This window comes from Molothrus ater, chromosome 2, assembly GCF_012460135.2.
Source record: "Molothrus ater isolate BHLD 08-10-18 breed brown headed cowbird chromosome 2, BPBGC_Mater_1.1, whole genome shotgun sequence".
NCBI lineage: Eukaryota > Metazoa > Chordata > Aves > Passeriformes > Icteridae > Molothrus > Molothrus ater.
Window position 1 is genome coordinate 35,361,506 of NC_050479.2, and position 19,704 is coordinate 35,381,209.

The 19,704-nt window shown below is 39.9% G+C and overlaps 1 protein-coding gene across 1 annotated transcript in view; it reads right to left on the reverse strand.

The window, feature by feature from the left end:
• DHRSX (dehydrogenase/reductase X-linked) overlaps positions 1 to 19,704 on the reverse strand; it is a 162,751-nt gene that overhangs the window by 119,312 nt on the left and 23,735 nt on the right. Inside the window, exon 2 of the mRNA XM_036398972.1 lies at positions 5,025 to 5,132. Coding sequence (XP_036254865.1) covers positions 5,025 to 5,132 — 108 coding nt within the window. The remainder of the gene's footprint in view (positions 1 to 5,024; positions 5,133 to 19,704) is intronic.

The following is a 19,704-nucleotide window of genomic DNA, read 5'->3' on the forward strand; positions in this document are numbered from 1 at the left end:
TTAAAATTTTTCCTCATGTCCATCACTCCATATTGATCTACATTGAGTTGTATGCGCCTTTTAACACTCAGCTTCTTATGGTCTTCCTGCAATTCTTCACACATCCCCAGTCTTTATCACTGTGAAAATTTTGATACAATTTGAAGCACTTGTCACTTCATTATGTGTTCTTCCTATAAAATTATTTGTTGAAAGCACCATATGTTAAAACAAGCACAGACGTGACAGTCTTCCAACAGAAGTTAGGGACTAAAGTGTTTGACAAGATTCAAACATATTTGGAAGACTGTGTGTGGCTGTGTGCACATGTATGGTGCATAATTAACAGTAAGCAGAGAATTTCATAACCCTGACTACAGTGCACTGATATGATAAAACCTGAACTGAATTACAATTATAAAGAAATCTGCATGCATTTCCGTTATGCTCATGCAGAAAAATGAAATTATCACCCACTCTTAATAGGTTGGTAAAATTTTGACACTTCCTGACTAACTCTAGAACTCATTCAGGCCTAAAAAACCTGGCTGAAATTAGGAAGATAAATACTTAAAAATATATATATATATAACCCAAGCATCTCATAGATCCATGTATATTAAAAAAAGACTATTAAAGTAACCCATAAAATTTTCCAGTAATTGAAATTAAATCAAACTGTCTTTGAAAATGAACTATTGCACCATCTTGATAGGATTTAATTATCCCTCGAAAGTCACTTTGTAGTATTATACAATAAAAGAATTGTCTGATTCATGGTGCAGAGAATCCAGCTTGAAAATTGGAAACTAATGGGAATGAAAGAGGTGACAGAAATATCTCTTGCTTCGTGTCCTGCAGAGCTTACCGAGGTCACACAGAAGTGCTGAATCTGGCGATGGAAGTACATTTATTTATGCCAAAATTGCAGGGCTCAAGCCAAAATTGCATAGCTCCAATAAGTCACCTGAATATATATACATATATATAAATATAATGAGATTGCTTCCTTCAAAGTGTGAGCCTGTCTTAGAAACCTGTGACACTGATATACTCAAACATTAAAGATTGATTACACTGCCCTGAACCTGGCGTTTTATACCAAGCAAAAGTGTAACATTGTAAAGATGCAAATATTTTGATTTTCATTCACTGTTTTCAGATAGAATTATCAAAACTTCTACATTAGATATTATAACACATTATCTCAGCCTTCTTTTATTAATGTACTGAGGGCAAAATATAAAGAAAAAAATCAAATTGATGCTTTCCTTTTTTGACTCAACAATTTTAACATGCACACACAGAATCCTCATAAAATTAAACAGCTGTGAACAGGGATGGAAGGAATATGAATAGTTTATGCTTTTTTATCACTCTAAATTGAGACTCACAAAACTGTGGCAAACACCTTGAACCAGAGCTGAACATACTGGGTTTTGTGTCCTGGGCTGGGGGAGGTCATAGAAATTTCCAGGATATGCTGATTTCCAATGTCCTCATTGTGAAGAGCATATTTATTTGTAAGTGCATACAAAACATTACCTTCAATATCAGTCACTACTGAATACAGTGTGCCATTTACTTTCTCTCTCTGAAAATGAAATTGCAAGTTTATTTATCAACAAGTAAATTGCATAGGAGGGAGCCGGAACTCCCTGTATGCTGGATTGTGAAGATTCATCACAGCTATCAGTTTTCCCTAGCAGGGGTTTGGTGTTTGCCATGAGATTTTCCTGAAGTAAGAGCCCTGCTGACTGCGAGTGAAGCTACTGAGAAAAGCAGCCTGGCAGAAAGCCTCAATGAAATCTATCAAACAAACATACAAATATACAGAAAATTACTTTCATCATTTCAGCATTCATCAAAACCTCTTTCTCAGGGAGAGGCTGAGGGCAGGGTGAGCAGAGGGAAACCATCAGTGGGGGATGGAGTCTTGCGCAACAGTGCTGGGACTGGAAAGGAAGGAGGTTTAAAAGAACGATTAAACCACTTGCTGTAAAGGCTCTGAGTGAAGAAACAGCCTTTTCATACAGTGCCTACTCACGCTCCACAAGGTAACATGCTTCCTACTTATTTGCTTTCCTCATTCCATTGGTGGATTTGATTTAAAAGTAGGTTGTTTCAAATATTTACTCCTCTAAAATGTCAAACAGAATCAAAATCACATCCATCACAAATGGTGAATCATTTTTCACATCAGACATTCAGGCTTGACTCATTTGCCTGCTGCAGGGATACCATCCTTTATTGCTACAGTTCCTATAATGAGAAACAAGCGTTCAGTGATTGAGCATGATTGACTGCAAGCTACATGTAAGTCTCTTTTGCAAGCCGAAATTCACTTAACATCCACACCATCCACACCTTTTTCACAGAAGTTCATGTTTATATACAAACATAGGATGAAAACAATTCTAGAGGAGAAAGCTTGAGCACACTTGCTCTCTTATTTGAGCCTTGCGTGGCCTGAAGCAGAATGTGCTAATGCATGCCAATGTGCCAGCAGATATTTCAAACACACGTTGGAGGTTTGGGTCCAACAGTTATGAGCAAGAATGAAAGGTCATTGCATTTAATGTGCTTTTGAGACTCTTATGATCTTGCAGCTGGAAAAGTGCCTGGGTCTATCCATTCTTCTGACAGGGCTGCTTTGGTCTGAAGAGTTTCACAGGCAAAGAAGATGGCTGTGACTCATAGGGCTCAGTGTTCAGGTCAGAGTTTGCTCGGAAGAAATGAATCAGCTGGAGGACTTACTCATCAAATGCTTCCTATAATTAATTTCATTAATTCACATTTGTAGGGATTCGTAATGAAAATAGTAAGATTGATACAATTGTGGAGTCAATGGAAGTGTCTGTGTTTGTAGGCACCAAAAGAAAGAGCAAAGTGTTAAAAGGATACCCTTTATTGACAATCAAAAGACATGTTTAGAAGACACTGTTCCTGTGCTGTGCACGTCAAGGCCACAGAAGACACAAGCACAGAAGACTGGCAGCAGATGACCATGAACTCTGCCATCAGGAGGATAACATCTCCAGGTTACAGCATAATACCCATACCATTATTTTTCCTGTTAGCCCAGCCTAAAAATAGGTTATAGACAGAGTCTAAATATTGCAGACCAGGAAAAATGTACTGAGAGCTGCTGAGCAATATAAAAGATCACTGAATAGTAGTGGTTGGAAGGGAGCTCTGTCCAATCTCCCTGTAACACAGGGCACATCCAGATGAATTGTTAATACCTCCAGAGAAGGAGAATGCACAACTTCTATGGCAGATCTGACCATAAAATAGCCTGTCATTTCTGATCAAGAACCACAGGACCACAGGATAAGGACTGTCAGCTGGCATGACCTTTTCCCATACTCAGGTGATGCTCACAAGATCACACGAACTCACACATCTTGGTGCTTATGAGACTATGGGTGTGAGGGTGAGTGAATGAGATTTATGACAGAGTGACTGTGAGTTGAAAAAAAAATCAGCTTATTTAGAGATTCCGTGAGTTGAAAAAAATTCAGCTTATTTAGAGATTCTAAACCTCACCTTCCCATTCCCAAAAACCTCACACTGAATTTTGTTACATGGTATACCCTAAAGTTTAAGTGATACAAAATAAATCTTGAAAAAAAAGAATGTTCTATGCTTTTGTGACCCTACGCAAAGAGAAGAAAATTACCCTTTTTGTTTTCCCAGAGTACATTTTTGCAGTCCACCTTAAAGACGAAAAGCAATTTTAGTGAAATATTAATGCTGACATCATTAGCTACGTCTAGCTACATTAGTAACATCTGGCATTTAGCTACATAAAGAAGCATCTACTTGCACTTTGCAGACGCTTGGGTTTGACACCTCTATTAAAACACGTATGAGTAAGTGGTGTTCCACATTACACCTGTATGATTCCAAGACAATTCCATTAATGTTACTGACTGCACCACACTGAAAGTACATGGCTACTGTGCTCTCATCCATTGTTTGGAGTGGGTCTGATATGTGTACAGAACCTTAGAGAGCAAATCCTGTATAAAAGTTGAACAAAATGGCATTACCAGCTTGATAGTGTACAATGAAACAACAATCTTCAGTGACTCTCTGGAATAAAAATTACAGTGGTTTAGGTAAAAATCTAGTTAAGGAAAGATGAAGTGAGAAAATGTAGCAGTTTAAACATAAAAGTATTCATTATACTACATTCTCATTTAGTAGACATATCAGTAAACATATTCCTCTACTACAAATACATATTTGTAATAAAGGAAGTTTTAAAAAATAGGAAGTCTCCTAAATAGTGTCTGTGGTAGAAAGAAGAAATGGTGCACACAGGACAGTTTTGAGTTCATAGAGAAATTCACCTAACTTGAAATGTCACACTCTAACTCAGTCACCTGAGTGACTCTAAAGAGTAAATCAACTCTTTATTATCAATGGAGAGGAACAGGCACCTCCAGAAGGTGAATTGCCCAATCCGTCTCAGACTGACACGATTGAATCTCCAGGTATTTATTTTCTTGTCTTGCCTACAGAGGTCTCTTACAGTGACAAACTGAGAAGTAAATGTGCAATTTTTACATGGATAAAGTTATAAGGGCTTCCTCTGTCCTTATAACAGGTCATCCCCCACTAAACACTGTAATACTCCTTCAACTCTTTAATTTGTTTTCCTCTTAATGAACATGTACACCCCAATGCTGATGCATGACCCATCCCCAATAACAAGGAACTAAATAAAATAAATACTTTTGTAATGCTCATCTTTTAAAGGTTTTTTTATTGTTCACTTCTTATCTAAGGTAGTACAGCTCTTCCAAGTCCAACAGAAAAAATCGCATCCACTATTTTGTTTTAAGATCTTGCAAAGCAAAATCAATCTTTATTCGTGGTAAATACTGGCAAAATATTCTCCTACATTCCCCTGACATATCCTTACTTATGGATATGTCAGGGGAATGTAGGAGAAAGAAAGAAAGAAAATACACCTTAAAAGGAAAAAAAAAAAGACTTATGAGACAAAAAGTATATTAAGAAAATAATGACTTTACCTATTATCACATGCATGCCAAGTCTTGCCAAATGCTTCACAGTTTGGTAACCAATTCCTTTAGTGCCTCCAGTCACTATAGCAACCTTTCCATTTTGTGTAGGGAAAACTATATGAGAAAAAAGAAATAACACAAGGTTAGTTCACAATAGTAACAAATTAAGAAGTTAAGATGTATTTTAAAGAGTGTACGCTTAACAGACCGCTCAAGCCAGGCCGATAAACAATCTCAGGAACAAACTCTTTATGGAAATAAAAACTTTGGAATATCCACCATTATTTACTGCACTATAATTTTCCAGTATTAACAGTTCACAAAAAGACTGAGGTTGGCGACATGAAAAGCAAACAACCACTTCAGAAATTTTCTCATTTCTATTTGCATTCATTTCATCATCCTGCAGTCATCTGACCTTTACAATTTCCACCATAACTTTGTTACTGAGCAAGGTGGTGGCAGTTACGTCAGCTCGGGGGTGGCTTACTCAATGTGTACAGGGGAAAAATTCAATTGGCAGCATGATTCCCTGGAAATTTCCTGAATGACAAAAGACCAGCCTCTGTCAGTAACATGGAGGAAAGATCTCAGTCAAAGGTGAGCTGTCAAAAGTACACCAGCTGACCCAATTTCCCCGCATAACTGAGCACTTTCCCTTCTGAAATCACGAGGCCCTGAGCCCCAAAGAAAGGAGGAAGCAATTTTCTTGCATGAAGGCCCCCATATGCTTTTTCCACCTACATCAGCCCTGTCCCACAGAAGCCAGCATCCCTGATACCCTCACTCTGCCTCCACTCCAAGTGCTCCTTGACCCACACACAGCCTGGGGAATGCTCCCAAACTCCCTCTGCTATAGGGGTGGCTCAGGCACATCCTGTGTCTCCTGCCTCAGGAGCCCTTAGCCTGCCAAGTGAGCCAAGAAGCATTGGGGATGGCCCTTGCAGAGCAGCTGCCGTCCCAGCTACAAGCTCTCACACTGGGTGCAGGTTGCACAGCACATTCCCCCACCATGGAGGGAGTTCTGCAGCCAAAAGCAGAGCAAAGGCATTATAATTCAAGTGCTTGGGTGTGAAAAGGCATGAATTAGGTCTAATATCAACTTTTTTTTTTTTTTGGGTGGAGAATGTTTCATGTGAAGCACCGTGTGGTCTTTAGGTGACCAAGGTGAATTTCTAATTTGCTTTGGAGTCAAAGCCGTGAGGTATGTGCACAGGAAAAATAGCATTAAATACTTCATTTTGCTGTGGTGCAGTGTCTGTAGGCAATGCTATAGATAAAAAATGTTAAAAAGATGCCAAGTTTCATCTATCAAAGGACTTTCTATTATGATTTCCAGGTTTTTAGGGGATTGCTTTGTTGTACAGCACCAACTCATATTTTACATAGTTATGAAACACAGGACTAGCACTGATACAAGCTTCTTTCTTCACAGCAACTTCAAAAAGGATCCACATTTCACCTTTTTTGAAACACATAGTTCTTTCCATCATGATTCAACATGAATTTCTCTTCTCTTCAGGTAACAACTCGGTTCTTCCCATCCATGAAGAAGAGAAATTGTTTGCAGTTCTTTGAAGGTTAACTCCAGTTACAGTGATATGTATGCACATAGGTGTCCTGACATATATAATTCAAGCTAAGTAAGACTTCTCCAGGAGCCCTCTTAAGGTGCTTCAATTTAGCTATATGCAGCCCTGCAATTTCCACCAAAAAAACTTCTAATCATAAACTCTAAACAAAATGCCTACAGGTTCAAATCCAGTCAAGAGAAAATGCACTCTTTTGGGCCTGAGTACTATAGTGTTTGCAGGGAACCCCGACAAGGGGAGAGATATGATGTGTCTGACTCCATCCTCTCAGAAGGCTAATTAATGACTTTATTATATTATATTATTCTATATTATATAACACTATGTTACATTGCATCTAAACTGAATCTGCCAAGCACTCACTCTGCACACCCTGAACTGAGTCTCGTGACTGTCCCCCGACAGTCCCAACACACACACACACACTTGGCCCTGATAGGCCAAGGAAACAAAACACCATCACTTTGGGTAAACAATCTCCACGCTGCATTCCACATTTGCACAAACACAGGCACAGCAAATAAGATAAGAACAGTGTTTTCTTTCTCTGATGTTCAGAGAATGTGAAACCCAGAAATACTCTTGGGAAGAATTGTGCCTTGCTTTTCTCTGTGAGGTGAAATGTGGGGCTACAGAGTACCTTCTCTTCCTCTTCTGCCTCCCCACGCCTCCCTTGCTTCCTGGCCTCTCACCACATTGCTACCTGACATTTGGATTTCACATGCTGCCTACAGGTGCTGTCACTCATTTCCATTACTGCACCACCTCTTGAATAAGTGACATTTTAATGTGAAATTCACTTAGAAGAAAATTAGTGAAAGAAAAGGAGAAAAAGAAGTCAGGACTGGGGAAGGGGCAATGATGTGAAGTGAAAATGGAAAGTTAGAAGAGGAAAGCAATAACAGGTATCACTGTGATAAAGTGGTTCTTAGCAGAGGACCCTGATTTAGCAGATGAAAGAAGATGTCCAGTCCTATCCTCTCCATGGTGACTGCAAAGAAAAGGACAATTTTTTGGTCCTAGTGGCCACTTAAAGACTCCACTGTTAATATGCATTCTGTGTAATCCTATATTACAGAGAAGTTTAAAACAGACCTGCTTGTAGCAGGTAGCCCCAAGGACGTAAGAAAGCAGACACGGAGGGAGAAATGAGGGCTGCAGACACACAGATAAGTGGTCATTATCTGTTTTATTTCCAAGAGATACACCTTCCACATAACATGGTTTTGTATAGACACAACAGTGCATGGCACAACTCAGTCTATCCACTCACTTCAGTCAAAATGGGAAATGCAAATAGAAAAACTGAAATACATCGGGGAGGGAAGCAGGGCAGGAAGAAATGAAACTCCTCAATTAATTCTTAATTGTTATTAATTTTGAAAATATGTACAATTTCCACCAAGTCAGATGTCTTAGTGTAAAATGAATCTCCATTTAAATAAGACATAGTTAGCATTTATTTCAACAAAAGTGGTCAAGACCAAATATAGGTTCTGTGTGTATCCAGGGACAACTCCAGTGAAAGGCAGTTTATTAGTGCCCTGTTCCCTCTAGGACTCCAGCTTCATATGGAGTTTGCAGTACACCCAACTTTCAGTGTTGAAACACCACTTCCATGATGAAACTCAGCATGAAAGCAGACCTCAGCTCAGCCTGGTTTTCAGCAGGTACTGGTTTATTTTGTGTGAGAGGTTGAGCTCAGTGCAGCTGGAGCCTCACAGCCCCCCAGGCAGGAGGCAGTGGAGACCCACCAGCTTTGCAATGCCCAGAGAGGTCCCCTCTGGCACTCCTTGCATCTCGTTTAAACCACCCCAGATCTCTCTCTCCCTCTGCTCCTGGTAAGGAGGTAGATACTGATCTCAAGTTCAGAGGAATAATGCCAGTGATATCTCTGTGGGACATGAGAACAGTGCAGCCCTGTGCTAATGAAATCCCCTGACCAAGCAGGAGCTGGTAATTTCCCTCGTGTTCAAAGAAACCAGCCTGCAGTCCTTAGGTGCTCCTTTATCACACCAGTGGCTGAGAGAAGCTTCTCTCAAGCTGCAGGTTCTGCCTGCATTCCAACCTATTTGGACAACATAAGCCTGTTTACTTTGCAAGTGGATGACCCTAAAACAGGAAAAAAAGCCAGATTTATTATGTCCTGATAAGAGGCTATTTAAAAAGAATTATTTTCCTTTTAAATATACTTGTCCTTAATCAGAATTAAATTGCATGTACATAGACATCCCCACACAAATTCAATACTACAAAAAATGTAAGACAATTCTGTAATTTTAAAAAATACTAATTTTCAAGAGACTCTAAAACAGGGCTGTCAGGGTGCCCCAACAACTGCCAAAACCACACGGAAATAAGACAGTCTGCAGACCCATATCAATGGCCATTTCCTGCCAGCAAAATCTCAGCTCTGAAGCAGGGATGAGGGTCATTGCAGTAGCCAAATCAAAACAAAAGCAGCAATCTTTCTCTTTTTTTTCAGAAATACACCATGTGAACACGGACAATGCAAGCCTCAGAAGAAGAGCTTCCCTTGAGAGTAGCTAGCTTTGGTATTCTGAAACCTTTATAGCACATGGTGCTTGAGACCAAGGGAAAAAAGAAGAAAAAAGTATTAGAAGTTTATTTAAAGCAAATTGCATCAAATTTTTACAAAGTTCCATCTCCTACCTTACTAATCCAGCATCTGCCTTGTGGCACATCATGGGTCATGTGGACCCATTGCAATAGAATTTCTTTCTATTAATTTCCTCATTAACCTTCCTTTTAAGACATTGAAGGCCAAGGGTAGAATTTAGATTGTCTGAATCTGTCACCTGTATTTATCAGGCAAGACCTGAGCATAGCTGAAGGCACCCAAAAAGTTGGTCAGTGTCCACCTGTGAGGTGCCATGCTGGGACCTGCCTGCACCTCCTGAACTAGCCACATAGTGCAGGAACTTTGGTGCTATTTGTGTTGGAGAGATCCCTACAGACAAATCTCAACAGTTTTTTGGTTTTTTTCATTCCTCCTATAACTGAATAATTATGCAAATATTAGGCCTGAAGGTAACTGGCAGAAGCACAGATGGAAAAAAAAAAAAAAAGAAAAGAACTAACAATGAATATTTAGTTTCATGACTGAATAACAAGATCCAAGTTTGGAGCGATTCCTGTATAGCAACACTGAGTGAGAAAAGAAGGCAAACTGTAATTTCCAGTCCTCATCTAACACCACAGGACAAGGCACAATCAAGTTCTTCTAGATGGATTAAAGAAATCATATAGCTCAATGTACCACAGAATTATTGAGTAGTTTTTCTTATTGCAAAATAGTCTGACTCTTTTCCTCTGATTTATACTGTGGCAATGTTGAGATTATAGCCATTAAGCAGATGTAGAAAAAGAATTCATTTTCTACTTTGAGAGGCAATCAGTAAACTGCTGGGGAGCCCATGCAGCTTTTAGCAACAGACTTTTTTGTGTGCCTTACAGAAACATCTCCATAAAATTCTGGTTTGGCAGAAACCAGGCCAACAGGATCTGGATTCAAATGTCATTCCAGGACTATCCTAACAGAAGACAATTTAGGTACTCAAATCCTGACAGATAAGCCAGACAAACTGCGTGTGCCTCAAGCCTGTCCTAAGCCTGTGCAGAGGATTTTTCCAAACGCAAATTGTCCTCCCAAATTTGCACACAAAGTCTTTTCTGCTTCCAATCGCTTTCCTAATGAACATCAATATGCAATCAAGATTGAAGGCCTTTAAGGCTGGAAACCAGGTAGGTGGCAACCAGCCTGACGAGTCCTTCTGTGAGAAGGCATCCTGCTGGTTTCAGCAGTTGGGGCCATGGGGCTCAGTGCTGATGAGCAACTGCCATGCACACATGCAGGTCCACAGGCACACAGCCAACAGCTCCAACACACCTCAGATGGCTGGATGCATTGTGAAAGAGAGACTTATCTGTCCAGGGACAGCATCTGTTTCCAAACACAGCTGGAGTTCTGCATCAGAGAGGAGACAAGCCTCCAAGCTTTTGTTAAGAATCATGAGGAAATGGAGGTATCGGAGAGGCTGGCCCTGGAGTCACTCATGGGAAGAGAAAGGTGTTGAAGAACCAGAACAGCAGGAGAAACCAAATCATGGAAATGTGTCCCTTGCCCTACAAACTCATAGGTATCTCAAGGTGCTATTAATGGAACAGCAGCAGTCAGATGGCTCTAAGAATTTCAGCAGTCAGGGAAAGACCTAATTTAACAAGGCTCCCACGCAGCCACTGTCAGGGAATAGGACTGGTAACAACTGCTCACAAAACCACAGCAAAACCCCTGGCACACATAAGTTTCTTGTTTAACAAATGCACAAGACACACAGAGCCTGAAATGCTGCATGCCAGTGAAACAACAAACAACAACTCACACTTATCAATTCTGGAGACTCACAGAAGTTCCATCCCTGTATTTCAGGGGAAGGCACACTCAGCCTTTGCCCCATGAAGTGGACATTTCCACAACACAGCACAGCTCCCACACTGCAGCAGCAATTTGTCTGGGCTGCCAACCAGTGCTGTAACTCCAGCCAAGGCACCATATATCCAGGATGCTTGGACAAATGGCCAAAGTGCAGCAAGGCAGCAAATGACACAAAAGGAGAGCAGCTGGCAGATACACCAACTAGAGAAGCAGAGTGCTCAGCCAGCTAAGGAGATAACATGTTTACTCATCCCTTCCTGACACTGTCAACACAGGAACAAGTGACACTTCTTCAGAGTTAGCAGCAAACATCTGCTGAGCCAGACTAATGATTTTTTTTTTAAATTGCCAATGAAAACAACTTAAAAAAACCCCAACCAAACTTAAGGCTGCTCTAAATTTATAATATTTGTTTAGCTTTTTGATAAGCCTGACAGCTTGCTTACAGGGATGAAGTGATAACATTTGCAGGCAAGATGACAAGCCCTTCACAGAAGGCTGAGATACAAGCTCCCAAAATCCATTACAGGACTTGTTCCTAGATACCTCATTTAACGCATGCAGAAGTCATACTACAAACGAGCAGAACAGATCACTTTCCTCTTGTTTTTTCAACTCATGAACAGACTGTGCAGCCTTGGGGGGTATTAAAGAGGTATTGTTAGAGTCCAATATCACAAGTTTGGAGCATGAGTATCCACTGCAAGACCTAACTATAGTTAAAAAAAAGCCCCCACATATTAGAAAAGATGTAAGATAAACTGGTGCAATAGCAAGACGAAAGTTATGATGCCAGCATTACAGTCCTGAAAGAAATATTTTTTACTAAAGAAAAATAACAATACCCTAAATAAGGTAGCTGTTCAGAGCAAGAGTTTTTGGCGCTCAAAAATACAAGACCTGTGGAAAGACATCTCTCTAACAGTGGGAAGGGGAGTGGAAAGCTACGCCAAAACTTTCATTTGCATGACACACCTATCTGTATTTCTTCTAGTGATTCTTGGAAAGACAGCATAAATGCAGATAAAGGGAGAAGCGTGTGTGGAAAGCAGGGTGTGGAAGGGGAAGCAGAAGGAAGTGTTAGACTTTCACATAAGTCACAGGAAAAAGATTTTTGGTCAAGATGAGGTCATTTTCAAGTGCTTCATTCCCCTTTCCCCTCTCTTCACCTTCACCTCACCTCCAGGTATTCAGGTGAAAGAGATACAGCTCTAAGCAATTTAATACACCTGAATCATAAATCTCTGCATGGTGATATTGTCCTCAAAGCCTAAAAAGGACCCCAGTGAGGACATTGGCACTGCTACTCTAGATGCAAATCAACCATGGTTTGGTGGGGTAAATCAAGGCACTGATCCACAGGCTGCTAGAAAAGTCAGCTACAGCTATTACCAAAGTAATCAAAAATATATTTCCTCTCCACTTGCACATGTATTTTCAGTGCCCTGTTTTTCAGAGCATATGATTGGTGTGTTTGCAAGTGAAGAAGTCCTGTCTCGTTACAAGAGCCAAGGGAAGATGCATTTTCATACATCTTTCCACTGGAGCCTGAGTGCTTTTGCTTTATTTGTCTAATAGGATGCTCAGTAATGTTAGTCTTGGACTCTGTGATGCTGCTGGACTTGGCAGAAGGGCTGCAAGGAGAAAATGATAGTTGGAGTTTTCAAAAATTATACAGACGATAATTTTCCAAACTGATTTATGCTGCCTTCACTCTGTCCATGAGGAACCTCCTCCTCCAGGAAACCCTATGCAGACCTTCTGCATCAGGGTCAGTGATCATCCACAGCAAAAAAGCTGGATGTTGCCACCTCTCCCCCAAGAAAGAGGAGGGTGAGAATGGAGAAAACAAAAGAGGACTTTTAATTTGGGAATTTGTTGTGACATTTCAGAATTGCCTTTCTCTCAGACAATGGGAAATAAGGCTGCATTGAAAAACGGTTTGGTGAAGCATATATGTGAGCTTTTTACAATACAAGTTCAGGCTGATTTTGACAGAGATATTAGGAAATTTGATCCCAACAAATATGAAGTTGCCCTAAGGTAAAAGAAAGCAAAAGTAGATGAGAGGGTAAGGTTCCCAAGTCCTGAATCTCACTTTTGGCCATGTTTGCCAGAGTTCCTGAGTACTTTGTTCCTTTTGCCAAAATTCATCTGAAGATAAGATATTTGAATTTAATTTTTTTTATGAGTGCCAAATAGATAGATTGAACACAATTATACATATCAGTCAGATGGAAAATACCACAGTGCGGCATTAAAATCTGCTAACATTTAATCAGGAATCCAAGTTTGCCTACAATCTGCTCTTGCGAGGAAAGTTCCCAACTGAATGTGTAGAAAAGGAGAGCACTTGATCCCTGCAAGGGCATGGGGTGATAGAGAAAGAATCAGGAGATGGAAAAGTTGTCTTACATCAACAAGTACAAATTATATTACTGAAATTATGGCTCTGCAAGTTCTCAACAGACATCAAGCAACTTCTGCCATCACACACTAGTCCTTGTCTTACATATTCTTGCTATTCCTGGCTTAAGCCAGTGTTTGTTTGTTTGTTTGTTTGTTTTTCTGGAGAAACACTAGTCTTAAGGATTATTTCAGACAAAGGCTGATAGTACATTTGACAAACTTGTGCAAAAATATCTGGCACCTGACTACCCACTGGCATTACACCACACATGGCATGTTTTGCTTCACTGTGCAATCATTTTGTGCTGGGACAGATGCCAGCTGGGGACTTGGATGAGGCCGTGAAGCATTGCCTTTGCCTGGAAAGGGGGGCTCTGCTGCCATGAGGCTGGACTGGAGAGGTGTGGGGGACAGCACTGTCACTGGCAAGGCACAGCACTAACTCAGCTCAGCAACAGCGATCCATATGTGAGCAGTCCCAGCCTCAGTCATAAAAGGCAATTCACAAAAACATAACATTGGGTTTTGTGAAATAAGTGCAGAACGGTTGTTGCAATAATATGAAGAAATCCCACTAATTCCTTACACTATACTGAACAGACACAGCCTGCATATGAAAGATTACTGGATTTGTTAAAAATATCGTGAGAAGAAACACGATGCTAGCTCCAAGAATAAATTAATCTTCCCTACATATGCATATATTTAAAGGCTCCATTTACCCATATCATTTTTTTACATGGGAAAATACTATCACAAGAATAGAGAAGGAGATTTTTCCATTTGTATGCTCTGTTCTGCTTATCTTTCATTCCTTTTATATATTTACCTATTAAGTCTTACTCTTTGGCTTTCTTCTCTTTCACTCCAGTCATACTAAAGATAAGGAAGTTATATTCAGGTGTATCTTTAAATCAAGAAAAAGCATCTGATTATCTTTTGAACAGATTTAGTGATGCTTATTCCCATACTCCCTCCCTCTGGGCAAATGTAATTCTGCAATACCTTGGGCAATGTCATTTTATGTAAAACTTCCCAATGCTCTTCAAGTCATGTCACCATGTAATTATACTTTTTTCCTGTTGTGAAATGAGAGATGAAAAAGAGAAGCTTATCCCAGGATATTTAAATAGGGGCAATGGAAATAGCTCTGCATAGTCTAGTAGCTGCAGAATGCATTTTCCCATCCTGCAGAAGTTCGAGACATTAGAATTATTTTTTCATTCTCTACCAGGAACCAAAGATTGTCTAGGCTCCAAGATTTCCCGAACAGCTAATGAGTAGATGCAGCTGCATCTGACAATACTTTACCTCCCTCAGGATGTAAGAAACCATTTCAAGTCCTTGCTCTCAGACATACCCCCAAGCATACAAAAGCCTTCCCAAGTGCAATTCCTTATTTCCAAGTGCTACTTCCCTACAGAGAAAGTTTCATTTTAACCAAACATTTGACATTTAAAGACACTTTTCCCACTCAATAAAGTCCCAAATAAATGTAGAGCTTACCAAATCATGTTCATAAATCCAGTGAAGAAGCCATAAATAACAACCAAAATGAAATGTGAATAATCTCAGAAAAGGTCTTCTCTTGGAAAGACCACATCCTCTATACCTAAAAAATCTTAACAGTTATCTGCATGAAATGTGCCACAGAATTCTTAAGGTTTTAAAATTTCATGTCTAACGATGAAAAATTAGCATTTGGGTTACAGTTTTGACCAAAAACCAGGGTAATGGCAGTGAGTTTGAAATGCTGGAGAAAATATGAATCAGCAGAGCATGATGCTGCTGTCGCTCCATTACAGACCGAGTAAATGTCATAACCGACTGCAGAGCAGAAACCTAATTTCAGAAAACTGTAAATGATGGTTATTTCACAACAAAGAGACTTAAGAAAAGGAAAAAGGAAAAAAAAAAGAAAGGAGAAGGAGAAGGAGGAGAAGAGAAGGAGAAGGAGAAGAAGAGAAGAAAGAGAAGAAAGAGAAGAAAGAGAAGGAGAAAGAGAAGAAAGAGAATAAAAAGAAGAAAGAGAAGAAAGAGAAGAAAAAGAAGAAAGAGAAGAAAGAGAAGAAGAAGAAAAGAACAGCTGATATTCTTGATTTGATCCCAAATACTGTAGAAATTAAGCAGGCAAGTCCCCACACCTTGCATGGAAGAAAGATTCCATCATAAACCCACAAGTCTGGAGAAGATTTTAAGTTCCCAAAGCTCAGAAAATGTGGAAGGTCAGATATTCAGCTTCTGCTGAAACTCAGAATGCTGAAACTCAGCACTCTTCTGGAGAAAGTGGCTGCTTGGACAAATATACTGCTTGCTGTGTAAAATCCTGGCTGGATGGCCATGGCCAGAGTGTGGTGGTGAATGGAGCTACATCCAGCTGGTAGCCAGTAACAAGTGAGGCTCCCCAGGGCTGAGGATTGGCATCAGTCCTGTTCAACAGGCGCACATCGAGTGCACCTTCAGCCAGTTTTCAGATGACACCAAGTTGGGCAGGAGTGTCAAACTGATGGAGGGTAGAAAGGCTCTACATAGGGAGAGCTTGACCAGCTGGATTGATGGACCAAGGCAAAGGGTATGAGATTCAAAGAGACCAGCTTCTAGGTCCTGAGTCTGGGTCACAACAAGCCCCTGCAGTGCTACAAGCTGGGGGCAGAGTGGCTGGAAAGCTGCCCAGCAGAAAAGGACCTGGGGGTCCTGGTTGACAGCATCTGAACATGAGCCAGTGTGTGCCAGCTGGCCAAGAATGCCAGTGAGCATCCTGGCCTGTATCAATATCCTAGCAATAGTGTGGCCAGCAGGACCATTGTCCCCCAGTGCTCAGCACTCATGAGGCCACACCTGGAATCCTGTGCTTGGTCCTGAGCCCCTCGTGACAAGAAAGACATTGAGGGGCTGGAGCACGTCCAGGTAAGGGCAATGGAACTGATGAAGAGTCTGGAGCACAAGTCGGATGCAGAGCAGCTGAGGGGGCTGGGGGTGCTTAGCCTGGAGAAAAGGAGGCACAGGGGTGACCTTATTGCTTTGTATAACTCCCTGAAAGGCATTTTAGCAAGGAGAGGGTAGGTCTTTTCTCCCATGTAATAAGTGAACAAGACAAGAGGAAATAACTGAAACCTGCTCCAGAGGAGGTTTAGATCGGATACTAGGAAAAAATTTCTTCCCTGAAAGGGTTATCAAACATTTGAACAGGCTGTCCAGGGAGGTGGCTGTGTCACCACCCCTGGAGGTATTTAAATGACATGTAGATGTGGCACTTAGGGACATGGTTTGGTCATGGACTTGGCAGCGTGGGTTAACTGCTGGAATTTTCCAACCTAAATGATTCAATGATTCTATGATTCATCAGCACTTTCATAGGCAGAAACTGAAGCAAAGAGTGATCTCGTTACTTACAGTCAAACTGGAAAGACTGATCTACTTATGGCCAAACCAAAAGAAATATATATATATATATATATATAAATCCAAACCAAAAGCAAAATATTGCCACCTGCATTTTAGCATCTCACCAGAAGAATTAAAAAGAAAACAGAAAACAATTTATACTTTGCACTATGATCTATACCTTTCAAAAGACAAAACATTTTAATTTTCATTTTCGAGACAGTATTGACTGTATCATCATATTCCTAGATAGAACAGGATATATTGTATCACAGTCCACAATATCAACTTTACAGCTTCTACTTTTACTGCTTGTGAATTCCAACATCTCTTATTCTGACCACATGCTATTAAAAGATTGAATTAATCATTCCATCTTGCTCAGTGCACAGATGGACAGATACAGTTGGGCAACCAATGCATTGGGAAAGTCGATTCTTTAAATATTCCCATACTATATTATATTATATTATATTATATTATATTATATTATATTATATTATATTATATTATATTATATTATATTATATTATATTATATTATATTATATTATATTATATTATATTATATTATATTATATTATATTATATTATATTCTGAGAATGTGAGGGGGGGTGTGTGTGTGTGTGTGTGTGTGAAGAAAAAAAAAACATTGGAAAGATCATTAAGAGTAGTTTAAACTGCATCTCCTCTCTTCCCAGAGACAGAGAATGTGATTTCCATATCCCAATCAAGCTTAAGAGCATCCAGCTGAAGGTCACACTCTGATCTGCCTCTTCCAGCTGACAAAAATGCTCTGCTGCCACTCAAACAGTCTCCTCTGCTTCCCACGGCTTCATGTGACAGTATTTCCATCAAATAAGTAAGCAGAAGTCACGAGTTGGTATACAGAATTTAAAAGGTAATTGAAAGTTTCTGGAGTAGTTCACTTCAGAACACTGCAATCACTTCCGAACTGAAGTGCTTGTGATCATATACAAAGCTCTAGTAATTAGAATCAGGAAGAGAGGTACAAGGTGATTAGAGAATATTGGGAAAAATCTAGTTAACAGGAAACATAGCACATAAACCAATCAGTATGAAAAATTTCCCTGAGATACCTGCAATTTATTAAAATACAAAATGCTAAAAAGCACATTTCCATATTATTAAAAATTTTTGAAGCAAATCAGAAGCCATTACAGCATTGACATTAATGTGAGATTAACCTCAGATACTACTGACTTAATAAAACCATGGAAAACAGTCTCAACATCCTTTCCTCTCCCTCTCTGCCCTGCTTCCACATCCTTCAAAGCCACTCCTGGCCAGCACATTTATGCCTTTGTCTGGCTGACACCTGGTGAAGAGTCAGGCAGGGGCAGAAGCTGTCTGTGGATGGTCACTCCTAGAGGTGTGAACAGCCCAAAGCAGTGGCCCCAAGGAAAGCAGGGCTCACGTGGGCTGTGTGGAAGCAGAGCAAGCCAGTGAGGGGGACACTCACAGCTGCACAGCCCCAGCGGTGCTGCCTTTGCAGGGCAGTGCCCCAGCTTGATGCCCCAGCTGCACCAGGGTGCCCAGCCTCTGCTGCCACCCTCCCAGGGCCATCTTATAGTCCTCTTTTCATTTCCTATTTTCCAGCAGGAAAATCCCTGATGGAACAGAACTTTGAGGGCTTTTTTATTTTTTTAAAGAGAGTTTTTATGTCTTTTAAAAGATATTTTTATTTTTTATATTTTTTATATTTTATTTTTTATATTATTTTTTAAAGACAGTTTTACTGAAGCCCCTGAGCCTCTGGATGGAGCTCAATTTCGTACTCAAAACTACTTGAAAATCAGTTCTAACTTGGAATGAGAAAGTACACGTGGAATGAGACTCTAACTTGGAATGAGAAAGAGCATGCACATATTTTGTCTTCAAGACAGCTACAACATTTATGTTCCAAATATGGAATTTCATTCATTTGTCTCTTCTTCGATAACACAAGAAGGTCAGGGGTTTCAAATGGAGTATGAATGTGCAAGTACAGAAAGGTCCAAACTATACTACATATGAAACTTCCTAACTGTCTCTTAACAGTCCTTTACTAGGAAAAATCTGATTTATTTTCAAAATCCTCTTTCTCAACACATGCTGGAGTGATCTCACAGTCATGGATTTTCTTTCAATTTTCATCTTTCTTGTTTCTCATAAAATATACACTGAAGTTTTCACAGGAAAACAACTACTTTGCAATAAAGACAGCTAATTGTTTTGAATTCTTTTTAATTAGATGTTTTTATTCTTCAGTGAAAAACTTAATTTTGAATGAAATTGTATAGCCCATCAATCTAGAGCAGATTCATGAGACTTAGGGAATTAGTTAACTTAGAGGAACAGCTACTGTGCATGCTCTATAATTGCTCTTCATCAAAATTGTCAAAGATTTTTAATATGCAGTTACCACACAGATTAAAAGCTGTTAAAGTATGTCTCCATTTAAGAGGCCATCATTCCACAGTGTCATTATCTGCTATTAATATTTCAATTAGAGAGCATCACATGCTCCTTTGAAGAAATGTGGAACTACTCACAAAACAAGTCCCATTATTGATAATGCTCCAGGAGTATGACACAAACATCCTATTTTTGTTCCTACATTTAATTACCTTCTATAAATAACTTGCCAAAATTTTAAGGGATTAGCTCCTTTCATATAGAAATATGCATTTGTGTTGACGAACACCTTCCAACCATTCTGCTTCTAGAAAGGGAGGTGACAGCTACAGGAATTAAATTGGCCCTTCTGCAGAGCCTCTTTACAACCTCCCTCTTCAACCAGGTGGTCAAACAGGCTGATACATCATAGTGCACCCTGTCAGTC